The sequence below is a fragment of the Peromyscus eremicus genome, unplaced genomic scaffold (genome assembly GCF_949786415.1).
Source record: "Peromyscus eremicus unplaced genomic scaffold, PerEre_H2_v1 PerEre#2#unplaced_1507, whole genome shotgun sequence".
Classification (NCBI taxonomy): domain Eukaryota; kingdom Metazoa; phylum Chordata; class Mammalia; order Rodentia; family Cricetidae; genus Peromyscus; species Peromyscus eremicus.
The window spans coordinates 15,601-34,795 of record NW_026735742.1 but is presented as its reverse complement, the minus strand read 5'-3'; the positions used below and the strand labels follow the sequence as shown (position 1 = coordinate 34,795).

The 19,195-nt window shown below is 43.2% G+C and overlaps 1 protein-coding gene across 1 annotated transcript in view; it reads left to right on the top strand.

The window, feature by feature from the left end:
* Slco5a1 (solute carrier organic anion transporter family member 5A1) overlaps positions 1–19,195 on the top strand; it is a gene marked incomplete at its 3' end in the record, with an annotated part of 80,259 nt that overhangs the window by 48,275 nt on the left and 12,789 nt on the right. The window contains exons 5-6 of the mRNA XM_059253085.1: positions 4,331–4,386; positions 5,339–5,570. Of these exons, the coding sequence (XP_059109068.1) occupies positions 4,331–4,386; positions 5,339–5,570 (288 nt within the window). The remainder of the gene's footprint in view (positions 1–4,330; positions 4,387–5,338; positions 5,571–19,195) is intronic.

Sequence of the window (19,195 nt, the reverse complement as noted above, 5' to 3'; positions counted from 1 at the left end):
CACAGGCCCAAATCTGTGCCATGAACAGGAACTGAGTGTGGAAACCTGACGCTGACTTCTTCGCTTGCAGCTTATTTTTGGTAACTGAAAACGTTAATGAGGTCCTATCACTGTCCCGTGAAGTTTCCTTTACAAAAGGCCAGCCCCCGCCTCTGTGATAATTTGCTTAAGGCTCTTTCCCAGAGCTGGAAGATGAAGTAAAGCCCTAAGCATTTTCCCATTGAGCTCTGTGGCTCTATGGTGTCGATGCAGAAACCTCTGCTAGATTTGTAAGCCATAGAAGATGAAACTTTATTCAGTTTGATTTTGGAGTCCCTGTCATGACACACCTGGGCATTGGTGCTCAGGGATCGTTTCAGCTGAATCGGTCAGAAACTTGAAATGAAAAGCGTGGTTGTTCTCTCTGAATGTTCCTTTTTATCACCTTTTCTCCAGTGCCCTAGGGTGAGGCTTCTTGCGTTTCTCTCCTACTGTACAGGTCTCCCTGTGTTGGCATAGCTGAGACTGTGTGACAGGTTTGGGAGATCCGTTGAGCCTATGAGGAGGAATGGATGGGCTACATCAGGGATCTTCAACCCGAAGACAGCGTGGAGCTCAGATTTTGAGAGCCTTTATTAATCATTTCAGCAAGGTCATGCTAGAATTCCAGAGCCTTCTCTATTGCCTTGATTCAGTGGTCCCATCCGAGCTATGCAGCAGCGGTCATACAGCAGAAAGTGGAGGCCCATGAGGATTCCTTCGAATATTGTCTTCATGAGCTAAAAGTTCTAGAAGGGGAAACTGAGTCAGCTGCTTGGCAGCAGCTATTTGCCAAGCTTCTGCTCTGCCAGGAAAAGTCTCAGGAAAGTCTCCAAAAGTTCCTGTGTGGCCCCACTCTACCTACAGGCCTCTCTTCCAGTACCGGAACCTTGGACCATGCCAGTTACACACACACACACACACACACACACACACACACACACACACACACTCTTAGTCTGAAGCCAATGATGTTTGAAGTTATGTCATGGAATATGATAGGTGGAAAGAAATATTTCGTTCTCTGTCTTAAAACAATCACAGAATTTGAAGGGAAGGAATTCCATTAATTAATTCTAGTGCCACACCCAGGTATTTGCCTTTGAAGGGGCTCCTGGAAGATGAGACATTCAAAAACAAAAGAGCTATGTGTATCTTACACTGTTGTTCTTGTAGACTGATGTACAGTTTGGGAGAAGGTGAACTTCCTGTGTTTCCTATCCTTGGACCATTTAATATTGGCCAGCATTGAGGTTTGGATTTTGAAAAAAATCTCTGTAGATGTTCTCCTCTGAGGGGAATGGATGCTTACTCTCTAAAAGAAAATCTTTGTAAGAGATGGTGGTGACCTTAAAAAATAATTTTTGTACTATAAAATTAGAAGCACAGGCTTTTTTTTTTATAAAGTTAAGTAAAGGCTTTTTATAAGTAAAATTAAGCTAGTTTTGTCTGCTGTACCACTCCAGAAGTGTGGTTATGGAGACAATACTCTATCCCTCCCCATCTACGACCCCGTGGACAGAGGGATGCTGCATTAGTTATTTCTGATGCCATGTTAAAACACTATGGGCAAAGCAGCCTAAGGAAGAGAGAGTTTGTTTTGGCTTATGGTTCCAAAGGGTAAGAGTCTGTGATATCAAAGTGGAAGCATGGCAAGAAGCTGGAGGCATGGAGGCAGGCGCAGAGAGCTTGGAGTTCACATCTCAATCACAAGCATGAAGCAGAGAGAGCACACAGGGAATGGTGTGAGGCTTTAAACTCTCAAAGCTTGCCTCCAGTGACATACATCCTCTAACAAGTCCACACCTCCTAAACCTCCCCAAACAACGCCACCCACTGGGGACCAAGTATTCAAATGCCCGAGACTGTGGGGGACATTCTCATTCAAACTACCACAGATGCTCATGGATTGGAGCCACTGAGAGAGAAAACCACTTCTAATCAAACTGAGCCCTGAACATGACTTTCTTCTCTTTATGAGACCTACCCTACTCTGATTCTAGACTGTTGAAATCCATAAAAAGTTTAGAGTGAATTGTTGTAGAAAAGGTAGTTATCATAATACCTGACAGGTAGTCAGCATCTGTGTTTGTGTGTGTGTGTGTGTATGTGTGAGCATGAGTGTGTGAGTGTGTATGTGAATGTGTATGAGTATGTATGAGTGTGCATATGAATGTGTGTATTTGAGTGTGTATGTAAGAATGTGAGAGTGTGTGTGTGTGTGTGTGTGTGTGTGTGTGTGTTTAGGAACCTGCCAGAAAGACAGGATAAACACAGCAGGCAGTGGTAAGTATGATGTTGAGACTAGTGCCAGGTGCTATAGATGCCCACCACAGTGTGTGTGTGTGTGTGTGTGTGTGTGTGTGTGTGTGTGTGTTGCATCAATCTGTGCTGAAGAATATCTCTAGCATGTTTGCAGGAGAGTGCAAAGTGACAGAATGGGGTGGGGGTGCAGAAGGAAAACGCAGCTTGCTCCCAGCCCCGGATCCAAGGACATATGTCCTGCACGGGGCAGGGCAGGGTTTTGTCTTATTTGGAATTCTCAGACATCAGGAATTGCATGGGTCTTTGCCTCCAGAACTTAGGCCTTTGGATCCTGGGCTGGTATCAGGCAGAGGCTACCCCTGGGGCATTGTGGGATAGGGTGTTGGCTTTTTAGGGTCTGGGGTCTCAGGAAAGGGAAGGAGGATACCAAGAAGAAGATGATATTAAGTTCAGACAGAGGTGATAGCAGGACAGTAGCTTCAGCCTGGAGGATCAGCTTTTGTATTTCTCCTCACAAAGGGAGTGGAACTATTACAGAGACCGACATGGTGGTGTGGTGGTGATGGAGAAACTGGACCACTAGCCCCAAGACAGTGCAGAACCACATCTACTTAGAAGTCCATGGGAACCGTTCTCACATGCAATGTGGACACCCGCTTGTTCATGATTTCCTGGTTACTGCCAGTCCCTTTACAACACTGCTCTCCCCTGGCTTCCCTCTCGCCTCTGTCTGGATTTCAGCTTCATTTACAGGCTCACCTCTTTGTCAGAACCCATTAACACGGCTCTCTTCAGACGGCTTCCTCCTTTTCTCACTGTGTCATCTGAGAACATCTCACCTTTCAGGTTCAACTATAACATAAATCTCTCAGCATGCTCTGCTCACAGCCCCCAGTGCCCCAGTGTGCCCTGTGTGCCCCGTGTGCCCCAGTGCCCCTCACACTCCTGTCTACAGCAGAGATGGCTAAGCTGCCATCTACACATCGTCCTTCTGTTTGTATCCCTGTTCTCTGAGTACCACACACTAGCTTTCCTGCTCTCCCCAGTCTCCTTAGTTAATTTATTGTGCTCTGAGTACGGTGCTTTCCTGCGGCTCACCTGGACCCTTGCAATTACCCATCTGACCACTGCAGACTCAAGTTCTCACTCCATCAATGCTATCTTGTATCTTACTTCAGGAAAGGGAAGGAGGATACCAAGAAGAAGATGATATTAAGTTCATAGCAGGTAACTCTCATCTGATCCTGCGCAGAATTCTCCGGCGGCCTCTCATTGCTCAGATACATAAGCTGAGTTTCTTCCCTGGGCTCTTATGCTCTCCTTTCCCCCAACTTCTCTTCCTGCACCTCATCACCTCCCACCATCTTGCATTGCACACTCTCGGTATTTTGAAGCGCCATGAATACCCACAACTATGACCTCGTGCCTTCACGTGTATTTCCTTTTTCAGAATGGTCTCTCTGTGTCCGTCCATTGAGACATTCTATCGAATGGCAGCTGAAAAATGCCACTGTGAGAGTTCTCCCTGATCTCCCCCAGGGAAGACTCAGCTCACCCCTCCCTGTGTAGAATTGTTTTACTGAGATTTTCTATTAGCCTGTATGTCTCTCGTTTAGTTTGTAAAGTTTTTTTGGGGTTATCCTATGCCTTTATTCTTCATTTTTTAAAATAAAGATTTATTTTATTACTAGTTTTTAAGTGTGTTCATTCACACATGTGAACGCAGATGCCAATAAAGGTCCGAAGGGCCAGGTCTCCCTGGGCTAGAGTTACAGGTGGTTGTGGGCTGCCCATTGTAAGTGCTGTGGATTGAACGTGGGTCCTCTGCAAGAAGAGTACATGCTTTTAACCACTGAGCCGTCTCTCCAACCTCATGTCTTTATTTTTCTGCAATGCAATATAACACATCTAGTGGTTCAGTGGTCAAAGTATAGAGATAAGGAGTAAGTATAAGACTCGCTTAGTCTCGCTTAGTCTATTCAGGCTGATGTAACAATGTTTCCATGCACGGAGTGCTTCATGAGCGTGAGGGTTTGGTTTCTAACAGTTGTAGCAGCAAGGAGTCCAAAATCCCGGTGTTGGCGGATTTGCTGTCTGGTGAAGGTCTGTTTCTCATAGATGGGGCATTTTCACTACGCCCTTATATGATGGAGAGAACAGGGCATGTTCAGGTCTCTTTAATTGGGGCACTAATCCTACTCATGAGGTTTTACCTCTTCTAATGCCAACACTTTGGGGGTAGGATTTTAACATGAATTCAGGAAGACATAAGCGTTCAGGCTGTGGCGGTGACTGTGACCCACTTTATGGAATAGAGCATTTCCAGTGCTGCAGCTGTTCACACCTGCATATTTTGTTGCAGTTCTTTTCTTGGGTCACCTTTGTGAGAGTCATCCCCTTTATGTGTGTTTGGTTGCACGTCTTCCTTTGTGTTGCTATCTACCAGTGCTTTGTGTATCTGTTGTGGGGAATTTGGTTTATTTTCGCTTGGGGTCTATTAGGATGGTTGGTGTATACCATGAGTTTCTTTGGAGGATAAATCTGGGATGGGACTGCATGTTGCAGAGTATGTTTACCTTCATTTCTAACAGGTGACGAAAAACTGCTTTTCAAAGTTGGTCCTGCCATTTCTGGTCCTCCACTGCTGAGAGTTTCCAGCACTTTTATCTTGACCAACACATGGCATTACCAAACTTTAAAATGTTTACCTTCTGACTGGCATGTGGTGGAATTTCGCTGTGGTTGTAACCTGTGTTTCTTCCTAAGTAATGAGGGGGCACCTTTTCATTTGCTTAGGACATTCGGATTTTCTCTTTAATGAAGAGTCAATTTAAATTTTGTTCACTTTTCTCATGAATTATTTGTCTTTATATTATTACATTGTAAAAGTATTTTTGTATCTTCTGGATTTGAATCCTTTGCCAATGTGTGTTGAAAGTAGTGTACTGTAAAGTCACACACTGAGTATTTATGGATTAGAGTAATCCTTATTCTTTACCTTCATGTTAATGCTCAAACAGAACAGTTAGAGGAGACAAGTGACAGTGGACACCAGTGCACATTAACGCCCTCTTCCTCCTCTTCCCAGGTGTCATCATTGTCCCCAGTGCTGGCGTTGGCATCGTCCTGGGAGGCTACATCATAAAAAAATTGAAGCTTGGTGCAAGAGAGTCCGCCAAACTGGCGATGATCTGCAGCGGGGTGTCTTTGCTCTGCTTTTCAACCCTGTTTATTGTTGGATGTGAAAGCATCAATCTAGGTGGCATAAACATCCCTTACACCACAGGGTAAGTACCTCTGAGAAGCCATCCTGCACCAGCAGGCGTGCAGTGCCAAGGTCTATGTGGTTCCACATCTGGCCCACATCTGGCCCACACCTGGCCCACACTGTGTCTCCTTCCCATCTGCTTTACGTGCTTTGTCTCTGCAACTGCAGCTCATGATCCTGTTGGGTGGAGGTCCCAGGGTGTCACCTTTGTCTGTCTCTTTTGATCCCACAGAGTCACCTCCATGGCATTTTAATTACAGAAGATGAGGGATACTTATTATATTAATTATTTTTTTTCTTTAAGTGAGTTGTTCTTAGTGGCTGGAGAGGTAGCTCAGCAAAGCGTGAGGAACTAAGTTTGACCCCTGGAACCCATGTAAAAACTCCAGATGTGGTGTACACACCTCTAGTCCCTGTGCCGGGGAGGTGGATGTGAGCTGATGCCTGTGACCAGCCAGGGAGTCCACTCTAGTTGGTGGGTCCCAGGCTAATGAGAGACCATTTCAAAAATCCAGATGGAAAGTTCCTGAGGAGGAGCAGCACCTGAACACACATGCACACACATCTGTACATACTTGCACACACAGGAACCTGCACCCCCACCAAAACCCCATCAAATTTATGAAATACCATCCACTATGAAAAGTCTTGCTTTCACCTGAGTCCTCCACCCACCCACTTCTTCTCACTTCTCCAAACTAAAGCCAACTATGTAGTATTTTTTCTTTTATTTCATTTGTTTTCTCATAGAATACATTTCCATTATGTTTCCCCTCCCTCCTCCCCCCAGATCCTCCCCACCTCCCTACTCACCCAACTTCATGTTCTTTCTTTCTTAAAAAAAATCATAACAAACAAAACATAAGACAAAAATACCAGAACAAACCAAAAACCCCATAAAAATAAAAACCATGGAATCCAGTTTATGCTGTCCAACTCCCGGGCACGGGCTTGCCCTGGATCGAAGTTGATATACCCTGTGAGACTTCCCTGGGGGAAAATGATTTCCTTTTCCCAGCAGTTAGCAATTGCAAATAGCTTCTTGGTTGGGGATGGACCTTTGTGTCCACTTCCTCTTCTCGGTGCTGGGATTGTGTCTGTTTTGTGCCTGCTGTAACAGTTTCTGTGAGTTCATATGTGTGTAATCCCTGTTGTGTTGGAAGGGTGCTATTTATTTAGAGTAATCCATCAACTTCTGGATCTTAAAAATCTCTCTGCCTCCTCTTCCACGTAGTCTTCCCGTCCCTCCTCTTCCATGAGCCTTGAGGGGAGTGATTGAGGAAGACATCTCATTTAGGACTGAGTGCTTCCAAGTTTCCCCGCTCTCTGCACACTGTCCAGTTGTGAGTCTCCGTGTTAGCTCTCATCTACTGTAAGAAGGAGCTTCTCTGCTAAGGGTTGAGCAATACCCCGATCTATGGGTATAGCAGTATGTCATTTGGAGTCATTTTATTGCTATTTTCCTTTAGCAGAACAATAGTAATTAGTTTTCCCTTAGGCCCATGGCCTATCTAGTGTCAGGTTCTTGGGCACTTTAGTGGTGTCGGGAATGGGTTCCCTCTCACAGAGTGGGCCTTACAGTTCAACTTTAAAAAGGTTCCTCCCATGACACTGATGTCACTGCTGCACCAGTACAGGCAGATGGCTGCTTTAGGTCACAGGGTCTATTGATGATTACTTTTCATCTCTGGTAACATGTAGAGTATCTTCCAGCACCATGAGTGCTAGTCAGTAGGGGCGAAGCTTGTAGTTGGGCACCGGCTAGATCTCTCCATGTTCAATACATAAGTAAGTGGTGTCTTTAGCAACGGGGCCTTCCCATCAGACTGTGGAGAACAACCAATAGCCTTGACAATAGCCTGTGATGTTTGGGGGAGGGTGTCTGTGGGACTTGTTTGGCCAATGACTCAACAAAGTGCAACTGTGTAACTAGAGGTTTTATTGGGTGGCATAAAGTGTTTAGTTGGGGCATCGTCTTCCCCATTATATGGCGATTTCATTTAAATTCTTTCATATATGTATAGATTTTAGGAAGCTTCTACAATAGGAGCTTCTGATGTTCTTTACAACAGGCCTTTGGTGTTAGTTGCACCTCCTCATATTTCCTCTTTTACTTGTCCTTCCATCCCCCTTGTGGTGGTTTGAAAGGAAATGGCCCCCATAGACCCATAGAGAGTGGCACTAATAGGAGGTGTGGCCTTGTTGGAGGAAGTGTGTCACTGCGGGTAGGCTGTGAGGTTTTGATGCTCGAGCTAGGCCCGGTGTGTTTCACTCTCTTCTTGCTGCCTGTGGATCCAGATGTAGAACTCTCAGCTCCTTTTCCAACACAGTGTCTGCCTGCATGCCACCATGTTTCCCATCATGATGACAATGGACTAAACCTCTGAACTGTAAGCCAGCCCCAATTAAATGTTTTCCTTTATCAGAGTTGCCATGGTCATGGTGTCTCTTCATAGCAACAGAAACCCTAAGACACCACTCATCATTTAATCCTCCTAATGTCAGTTTCTTCTTTATCTTTTTATAATCTATATTCTGTTTCCTTCTTTCTTTTCCTTCCTTCCTTCCTTCCTTCCTTCCTTCCTTCCTTCCTTCCTTCCTTCTTTCCTTCCTTCCTTCCTTCCTCTCTCTTTCTTTCTTTCTTTCTTTCTTTCTTTCTTTCTTTCTTTCTTCCTTCCTTCCTTCCTTCCTTCCTTCCTTCCTTTCTTTCTTTCTTTCTTTCTTTCTTTCTTTCTTTCTTTCTTTCTTTCCTTCTTTCTTCGCTTCTCTTCCTCTTCCTTCTCCTCCCTCACCATCCCCTGCTTCTTTTTCTTCTTGAGACAAGGCCTCACTATGTGGCCCTGGCTGGCCTGAAACTCATATGTAAATGAGGCTGGCCTCAAATTCACAGAGACTCTCTCTCTGCTTCTACCTCCCAAGTACTGGATTATAGATGTGTGTAACCACACTTGATCAATATTTTCATTTGGTTTTATGTATCCTCCCAAAATTTCTTTATATATAACACTAAGAACATGTGCTTTGTTTTTTGTTTGTTTGTTTGTTTGTTTGTTTTTACTGTTTTATACTTAAAACATCGCATTTGACAATTGATTTTCTGAGCTTTGTTATTATGTGCCAATATGTTTGGACATTTCTATACTGTTAGTACAAATATGAAGCATAGTCAGCTCTCACCCTGGAGCATACCAAGCATTCTTCTGTGGCTCTTACATACACTACTAATTTAGGAGAACTCACAATACTGTCAGGCAGGTACTATCATCCTGAATTTTTAGGTGGCAAAGCTGAAATGCAAACCAAACTGATCCTTTGTTCAGTTTTTGGCCATGTCACTTCTTCACCAAGACATCTCTCTCTTTACTTTGGTCACATGACTCCTCCTCTATCAAAGACTATTGGAGTCCAGCTTCTTGATAGCCTTCTCCCAGAGTTCCAGAAGAGATGCTACCAGTGGCAGATTGATTAATCTGAGAGATACTCGAATAAATCTATGTACACGAAACTCTTTAGTCCATTCGCTTTGTTTTTCTGAGTCAGTTCTCGCTCTCCACAGCTTCTATTCTGCTCTAATGCCTCTCCTTTCTTGCCTAATTTCTCTCTACATTTTTCTGCTGTTCCCTCTAAGTGCTATCTTAATTCTCTCATCTTAGTTCTGCCCCATCTAGGTTCTCATCCATCTAATTCTTTCCCATCTTAGCTCCTCTCCCATCTCCTTTCTCATCTTGTTTTTCCCCACCTGACTCTTCCTCATCTTCCATCTCATTCTTCTAGTTTCCTCTTCTAGTCCTCCAATCTAGTTCTCCTCAAGTCTCTGAGGTTTACAGTTATGTACTCATGCAGTAGCAATGCTCTGGCTAAGTAAAGGTCACCAGGCTTGAATTCCCTCAAGGTCAAAAGGAGGGGCAATAAGATCCACACAAAAAAAGCAATAATTGTCAGCCATCATCTGCAACCCAAAAGCGAAGTGACTAATGGGGAAATGAATCAACTAAGGGCTAAATTTGGTTAATATCTAAGCAAAGGGGATTTCATGTGCTCCAACTATATTCTTAGAAGTGGTTAGTTAAAATGTTAAGAATCTATAAGTCACTAAGTCATGGGTGAAAATAAAACTACCTTCTTTTTCCCTTTAGCCCCTTATCTGTCCAAGCTATCTCTGCTGCCATTTTCTGGCAGGGCAGGGGAAGTGTAGCTAGGTAACCTGTGTCCCAGCTTGATGTACCTGTAAGTAGAAACTCTTTAGTTCTGAGTTAATTGTTAAAGGTAGATCTAAAACTAGAGATAAGATTTGGAAAGGGGAAGGTTAAGCTTAATTAGCACATCTGCCAGGCCTTCTCAAACAGATAGTCTAGATGCTTAAGTCTGTTCTTACAAAAGTCTGGGAGGTATCTCAGATAAGATACTTTCATCCAGAGAAGGTCCTGGCCAGAAGTTGCTAATGACAATAATTACAGAAAGGCCTGAAATTAGGGATCTTGACTGTGTCTGTTGTTAGCACAGTTGGAGAAAGTTATACAAATACTTTAATTGTATAGGGGAAATTGTGTCCAATGAATGATCAAACATACTGTTCTTAGGAATGGAAAAGCTGCAATAGCACATAAGAAATTCATAACAGGAAATGGCTAATATTCAAAAGCCAATATCACCAAGACTCCTTAAGCCTTGGCTTTATCCTTTGGAAAGGCTCCTGGCTTCTTAAAGGTATAACTTTGTCATAGCCAGCTGAATTCCTACTTCATATTTCTGTGCCCCACAGCATTCCTCATTTCCCTATAGCATTCAGCAATCTAAAACCATCTTGTTTGATTAGCTCCCTTGCACTTACCTTCTTGTTCTAAGTCCTCGAGATGAGCTCCGTTGTTACCTATATGATAGTTGTGTCTCTCATATTTAAAACAATGCATGATGTTTTGTTGCATGTATGTATGTATGTATGTATGTATGTGTAGATGAGTAGATGGATGAGTGGCTGGGTGGGTTGATAGGGGGTGTATGGTGGGTGAGTGAATTATGTGGATTAGATGGTAAGGGGATGGCTGACTGAATATCTCCAAAGCATTTTGTTCATTCATTATGCTGCCCACTTAATGAACCCTTTTAGTTAAACATGTCTCCCCCCCTCCAAACTTAAAGAAAATTTCTCCTATTATACGTTTATCCATTTTTGACTTTGTCTTAGTCACTTTTCTATTGCTCTGAAGAGATAACATGACCAAGGCAACTATTATAAGATAAAGCATTTAATTGGGGCTTGCTTACAGTTTCAGAGGTTTAGTCCATTATTATTGTGGCAGGAAACCTGGTGACATGCAGGCAGGTGCTGGAGCAGTAGCTGAGAACTATATCCTGATTCATAGGCAGGGAGAGACTCTGGGCTTGGCATGGGCTCGTGAAACCTCAAAGCCTACCTTCAGTGACACACTTCCTCCAACCAAACCATGCCTATTAATCCTTCTAATTCTTTCAAATGGTTCTGCTTCCCAGTGACTAAGCATTCATGTATATGAGCTTATGGGGGCCATTCTTATTCAAACCACCACATTCCACTCCATGGCCCCCACAGGCTTGTAGCCATATCATAATTCAAACATGCATTCAGTCTAACATAAAAAGTCTCCATGGTCTATCACAGCCTCAACATGGTTTAAAAATCCAGAGTTCAAAGTCTCTTCTGAGATTCATGTAATCTCTAAAACTGTAATCCCTTGTAAGGTCAAAACAAAAAAGCAGAACACGTACTTCCAACATATAGTGGCACAGGATATACATTATTATTTCAAAAGGAAGGAAAAGAAACAAAATGAGAAAATATTGGACCAAAGCAAGACCAAAAACCAGCAGGGAAAACTCTAAATTCTACATCTCCATGTCTGATGTCAAAGCATTCTTCAGATTTCCAACTCCATGCAGCTTTGTTGACTGCAACATATTTTTCTCTCTTGGGCTGGTTCCACACCTAGTTTGCAGCTTTCTTTTGCAGGTATCACACAACTCTGACATCTCCAACATCTTGGGACCTTCAACACAATCCAGGCTTCACTTTCACAGCTTCATACAATGGCCTCTCTGGGCCTCCATGTAGGACACCCCTGACACATCCCTGGCCTCAGCAGGTTTTCTTAGCCATGAAGGGAGATTCCACAACTCCTTTCTTGTATCCTTGACTTTAAAGCCAGAACCATGTGGCTGAAACTGTCAAGTTCTGCTGCTCGACGGGGCTGGGATTTGGCCTCATTGTTCAATTAAATTTGCATCAGTTTTCTGTTATTGATGGCTTTATTCACTACTTAAGCATTTCTTTAATTCCTTCTCACAAATTGGAAGCTTAGATGGGTAGGGTCTTGCTCTGAAGTCCCCATTCCATTTATTCCATTTAACATCGAGCTTTTCTTTAAACTTTTAATCTCCTTGAGCACTGGAACGTCTGTCTTCTACATTACACTTCCTGGTACTCCTTTACTTCTCAAACTGTGTATTTTCCTTGCTAAGCTTGTTCCTTTTTGTTGTAGACCTGCATAAGAGTGACCACTAATAACCATAAGACAGGGTCAATACTAGGCTCTCTTGAAATCTCCTTTGCCAATGCCATTAATCCAAAACTCGCCAATTTAGCTTCAGACAGATATTTTTTGGGGGTGTGTGTGAGGAGAACAAGGGCAAAAAGCAGCCACATTTTTCTACAAAATATCACAAGAGCAGCCGTCTCTAGATTATTTACTAATATTTCCCCCTCTTCAGTCAGGCCATTATAATCTACATCACTCTCAGCACCACTGTCTTCTATGCTCCTACTGGGATGGCACAGAAAACTCCACTCCGTTTAAATGTTCAACTGCTTTTCTAGTCCAAAGGCTTCCATTTTCCTACAATAAATAACATGGTGAAGCCTGTCACAGCCATATCCCACTCCCTGGCACCACCTTCTATCTTTTGTTTTGTTGTTTTCAAGACAGAATTTCTCTGTGTAGTTTTGGTGCCTGTCCTGGATCTTGCTCTGTAGTCCAGGCTGGCCTCAAACTCACAGAGATCCACCTGGCTCTGCCTCCTGAGTGCTGGGATTAAAGGCGTCCAGCTCTACCAACTTCTATCTTAGTCACTGTTCTATTGCTGTGAAGAGACACCACTTTTAAGCAACTAGTATAAGAGAAAACATTTAATTGGGGGATTGCTTAAAGTTTCAGAGTTTTAGTACTTTATTATGATGGCAGCACGCAGGCAGACATTGGAGCAGTAGCTGAGAACTACATCCTGATCCGTAGACAGAGACACACACACACACACACACACACACACACACACACACACACACACACACACACACGGGGCTTGGCATGGGCTTTAGAAACTTCAAAGCCAAAGACCACCCCCAGTGCCACATTTCTCCAATGAGACCACACCTCTTAATCCTTCTAATTCTTTCAAATAGTGCAGATCCCAGTGATTAAGCATTCAAATGAATGAGCCTAAGGGTGAGATGAGAGTCCATTCATGGCTTATCTCCCTGGCTAGGGGCCCCATTGTGTTCCTCTCTGCAGAAGGTCTAGAAGCCAGATTCTGTATCTTACCTGCTTGGGAACTAACAGTCCCTCAAGTCTTCTAAAGCCCTTGCTTAATACCACCCTGTCCTGCCAACCCCGAATCAACTGCCTCTAGTCCCCTAGCATCGCCAGGGGGAGTTACATAATTGTGCTGCTTGGCTCCATAACAAATTTATGAGTTCTAGCCTTAGCAGGCCCTCATCTTTGCTGAACAATCCATTTTCTTAGTCACTGTCAGCTTCCTTCTCCAAACTCCTAATGATGCTTCCTTTTTAATCCCTTTCCTCAAGTCTTTTTATTATCTCTGTTTTGTTTTTCTTAGTGGGCAACCAGCTCCATGTTAGTGAGGAAATGAGGTTTCTACCCCGCTTTCCACACAAGCTGTCTTATCTAAAACAACATTATTTTCAGTCAGTAATAGCTTCACTGTTGTCTGTCTGTGCGACACCCCCCACCAACACACACACATCGTCCAATATTGTTGGATCTTCGCTTTCTCCTGAGGAAAATTAATGAAAATGCCAATCTCAGCAGGTTGAAAAATTAAAATAACGCAGAAAGGAGAAAGTGGGATGTCACCTCCTCCCATTCCCAGCCTCCAGTTTAGAGCATTCAGCTATTGTTAAACAAAGGCTCATTGTTTTTATGATGAGGATTTGAGACTCACGTCCCTTACAGAGAGTCAAGTACTTAGTGTGTTTCTTTCTTGTTTCTGTTCTCTTTCCTTGAGATCATGGAAAGCAAGTCCATTTACTCTTCTGGAAGGCAAGTGGACACCAGGTCTCTGCCTGTGCGCAGGAATGCTACCCTGTGTTGCCGAATCTAGCAAGAACTCCATATAAATATGCATTTTAGTTTTCTCAATCCATGGTTTTTGGTACCCCTCATCTGACTGTGATCATTCAAGAATGATCACCCTATTCAGGAGCTTTGGGCATTGCAGAAGGACTCAGGTATCCCAGCATTTTGCATAATGATTTCAGTGATATTTGTGAATTAGCGAAAGAAACCCTCAGTTTTCATGGAGAATTTTCGGGGCTTTCCAGCTGTTTCTGGGAAGATACTCCGAGAATGGAGTGCACAGTTTTGAGTGACAGGGCCTCTCTGGCATGCCGCTTACCGAGTGTAGGGAAAGTGAGAGCCTTATTGACTTTGGTGGTTTTCTTCCTCCGTGTACAACCCACTCAATGGTATGTGGTTGGCTACCTTAGTAACTTTAGTTTTTTATCTGTTATTTAGACTTACACATCTTCCTCTTTTTTTAAAAAATTTTATTTATTTATTTTATATCCCAGACCACAGTCTCCCTCCCTCCTCTCTTCCTATTCCTTCCCCCCTCCCCTCTGCCCTTCCCTCAATCCACTCCTCCTCTGTTTCTGTTCAGAAAGGGCCTCCCATGGCACATTGTTCTCTTTTAAAGATGGGGTCTCTTTGTGTACCCCTGGCTTGTCTGGAACATGCTGTGGAGACCAGGCTGACCCTGAACTCACAGAGATCCACTCACCTCTGCCTGCCCAGTGCTAGGATTAAAGGAGTGTGCCATCGTGCCCTGCCCACATTATAAGTTTTATTCCATAAAGTAAATAAAGAGATAAAGGAGAGGACACTTAAAATTTTAAGTGATGGGCTGAGGGTCTGGTCCAGTAGAGCATCCAGTTAGTATGTCCGATAACCAGCACCCCTCAAACATCCTTTTAATATGTCCAATAACCAGCGCCCTTCAATTCCAGGGGTTAGATCTAACGTTAAGTGTTCTAACCATAATAAAGTAAAAGGAAAATGTAAAGGGAACTTCAGATTTAAGAAGTTGATGTGCTTTCCCTATGAAAGATCCCAGGAAATTTAGCTGATACTCTGATCTATTCCCAGTTCAAGATCACGTTCCCTGCACTTTAATTAAGCGATGTGTTTGGCTTGCCCACTGTGGCTAGTGATGTGTATTCTTTACAGGTATGTCTTAATCATCCCATGGTCCAAAGAGTTGGCATTTATTATGAGAATCATGGCTTAAGACTTTAGATAAACCCATTGTATAGTGAGACTGACCACCTTCCCCTACTCTACCTTCAAACCGTTTCTAAAAGTTGATTTAAATCTGATGGTGAGCTACATTTCCAACCAGTACATCACTCAGTGGCTCCAGCTTTATTATCTTTCATCTCTCAGGTGTCATCTCTTTGAGCTTGCAGTCAAACCTATTGAAAGGACCAAGCAGATGCCATAACTGGCTGCTCAGTCTTCTCTCAGAGATCAGGCCTCAATTTCAGTTTCCTGAGACTTGAGCAAGCAGTTTCTGGGAGGGCCATGAACAAAAGACATAGTCCTTGCAGTAGCTCCCTTTCTGCACACACTCTGACTGCTCAAAGTTCAGCCAGATGTTTACTTTCTGGGGCCCCTCACCAACTTAGAGTTATGTGCAGTACGTGTTTAGCCAGCCAGCCCCCATGGTGGCTCAAGGACAAAGCCTGGGACTTGTGCTGGACTGCCCCCAAAGCAATAAATTGTAACCACCAACCAGTAAAAGAGAACAGAGATAGAAATAAACCAATCCGAGTTGCACCTGTGCGAAACTCCCCCAACCCCCCTGAAGGGCTTGTGGATTTTGCCTTTAAAAAGCTAGCCACACAAAGAAAAAGGAAGTTCCTCCTGGCCTCACGACTACCAGTGAGTGCTTTGGATCGAGCTTCCCTGTCCGAGGCTTGTAAACAAACAGAAATAAACCATGCTGTTGCATTCTGAACCTAAGGTCTGTGGTGAAGTCTTTGGGGTCCCTATCTGGGCATAACATTTGGTGCGTTGGCCGGGAACCCCAGAGACCCCACCAGGACCCTCAAGTGTCCAGAGGTTTATTGACATCTACCGGTAAGAGCGCTCTCTGTTTGTCTGTGTCTGTCATGTTACTGTTGTTTTGTACCGGTCGATCGATTTGTACTTTGCAGGCTCGATTTGTACTTTGCAGGCTCTCACTGGGACAGACGTGTCCGGACAGTGATCCTGGAAGGGAAAGAGAGACGTCTCATTCCCTGATTTGGGCAAGAGACCTCTTGGTCTCGAGCCATTTGAGGCCACCTCAGAGGTGACCATTTGGTTTAGGAGCATCTTTGGGTATCTTCCCCCACGGTGGTGGGAGGAAGTGCCACTTTGTATTTTGTCCCGGGAATTTGTCAGAGCCATTTTGTGGGTTTTTTTTGTATGTTTTGTTGTGATCATTGTTACTTTACTCTCTCCTTCTCTTCCAAGAAAAAAAAAAAAAGGTGCATGTCTGACTGACAGGGATGTGGAAGCCCCTGATGTCTGTTTGATCAAGGACAGAGATCCTCGAGTCTGGATTGTTTTTGGTGTGATTGAGCCTGGAGGGTCACTCCCCCCAGAGCACATCAGGTTGTCATTGTTCTTGGAGCTTTGATGGTTGTCTTGTTGGGGCAAAGTTTTTCGTGTGCCCTTGGTCTTGTGTGTAATGTGTTAATTGTTCTCATTGTTGACTTGACTGTGACGGACGCTATGGGACAGTTCCTTTCTTCTCCACTATACCTTTGCCTAGCCCACTGAGAGGATGTGGGAGCCACAATAGAGGGAACTGGGTCCCCCACCCCCACTTCCCGACTAAACTGAGATAAACAGGTAGCTCCTGCCAGGTGGGGCTTGCATTCTGCAAGAGCTTGCTGGCTGTGAATGAGGCCATCGACTCAGTGCTGATGTGCCGATACTTGGATTGTCTGTGTAAATGTTATTTGTTTCTGTCTACTAACCTCCCTTATTTTCCTAGAGGAAGAGGAGGAGAGAGAGGCATAGCAAAGGCCACCTCCCTCCCTCCCTAGCTCTCTTGCTATCAGGACTGCAGCCAGCTGGCTGCTCTTAGGAGGGTGGGAGTGTGTGTTCTCGGTACAGGCGAGCAAAGATGGGAGCTTTGGACAGGGCAATGGGGTCTGCCTGCAATTGACAAAAAACTGTGTGAACACTGAGCAGAGAATCTGACTTTAGTCAGAGGAGTTAACAAAAACTTTTTTTTTTAGGAGCACTGGCAGTCAAGGACACGCTCTACGCCCACTGCTCCCCCTCCCTCCCTTTACTGTGATAACTTCAAGGTCTCTTCTGCTGGCCAGCAGCTTCTCTTGTTAACCCTTTTCTGTCCTGGTATTGCTTAAAAAAAAATGTTAAATTACTAGTTCAAGATACTGGGAAAATTATGCTTTTGTTTCCACAGAAAAAATAAAAATTTACATGGTGTGAAACCTCAATAACTCCCCTTCTTCTATTCCCTACAGACAAAGAGGAGCCTAAACCAGGATTCCTAAGTGTAGATAAGAAGTTAGACCCCTTTTTCCCAGGTGGCTTTATCAGCTACAGGAACTTAGAAAAACACAGAGTCAGAATATATGGCCATCTGGCAGAGGCTAAGTGGTCATAAAACATCCCAAACTTCTGGAACCCCGGAGACAGCTCGTAAAACTCCTAGACACGGTTGTTTAACTAGCCTCACAAAGAAAGGGTGCGCTCCTTCCAATCTCCCTGCTGTGCGTGAGAGATTTGGAACAAGCCCCCTGCCGCGGCTTGTAAACTTTGACTTCATCTGAATAAACCTTGCTTTTTGCATTCTGTACTTAAGTCTCCCAATGGCTTCTTTGGGGGCGAACTGGGCATAACAATGGGTTTTGGTCATTTAAGTTCAGTGGGTTACAAATACTTGCCATCATTTAAGAGAATTGGTTTCAAGTTATTGTTGGTTAAGATAAAAAAAAAACTGTATCAAATTCCAAGTAAAGGATAGCTCAATGAATTAAAAAAAAATGTTATATGTGAGTTTGTAAAATGTAAATGTTAAATGTGAATCTATTCTTAATGTATATGGTTGAAAGAACCTGAGACACGGAAGGAAGTGTCCTAGTAGACTGCAAAGTAGTCAGTCAGAGTAATTTTCAAAAGTTCCAGAAGCCGCTAAGAAGCTAAGAATGGCGGACGCCAGAACCAGCACAAGGCATCCGCAGCTGAGATCCGTGGAAAATCGATACAACACAGAAAAACCTGAGCTAACATCAAAAACGGTGCGGTTTAGAATACTACTGTACCTAAAAAGGTCTCTGGCTTAAGAATAAGTTCAGAGACGCTTGTTTGAACAAAAATTGTTAACTGCAAAAAGTTTTGGTTGAAAAACATCTCTTCATATTTTGAAGTGAAAGCCTAATACCAGAATTTATTTCTTGTTTGAACTTTTTGAACTTAAAATGAGATAAAACTACAGAAAGATTTTGGTTCTGGATTTCTTCATATTTGGAAGGCTAGTACCAGAATTTATCATTTGAATTTAGGACTTAATGAACTGAACAATAGATTTCATTGCAATGGGACAATTTTGAGTTTACTTACAGTAATGACCCAGAAACTGTTTTGTGGGACTGGTTTTGTTACAAATGGAACTGTTTAAATGGAAAAGTTTGGGTTCCTCTAACTAGGTTTGAGATTTTGTTTAAAAAAATTATAAAGAAAAGGAGGAGTTATGAGATTGAATTATGTTTGCAGAAACCTATTGATATTAATGCACCCTGGTTTTGTGGAGTTAAGGAAATATTTAAGTTTGATGTGAATACATTGAAGTTTTTCCTATGTTCTGTTAGCAAGAAAATTCAAATGATTGAGTTAAAGTTGTAAGATGGAGAAAATTGTTAACTATATTTAGCACCATATATGCTAATTCAAATGGTTCTGTTAAGAGTTTGCTTTGAGTTGTAAGATTGAGAGAATTGTGACTATGTATAGCAATATTTATGTTAACCTGTTAATGGTAATGATGAAGCTAAGGGATTCTTTAAGTTTGTAGTCACCTTAAGAGTTTTTGGTTTAGAAAGGGCTTGAGGCAGCTAAGACTGCTGTAGTCACCTTAGACCTAATTCAAAAGAGAAATGCCATCTTTATCATCATCTACTCCCATACTGGGAGGTGTAACAGCTATGGAGATTGCTGTAAGCCATTAATAGTTATTTTTTATATATATATATATATTAAGAAAGGGGGACCTGTGGGAGCCCGTTCTCAGGTTCCTCGTGGCTTTACCCAGCAGGTCCACATAGAGGATGATTAGACCACGGGCCTAAGTGCAGGTGTC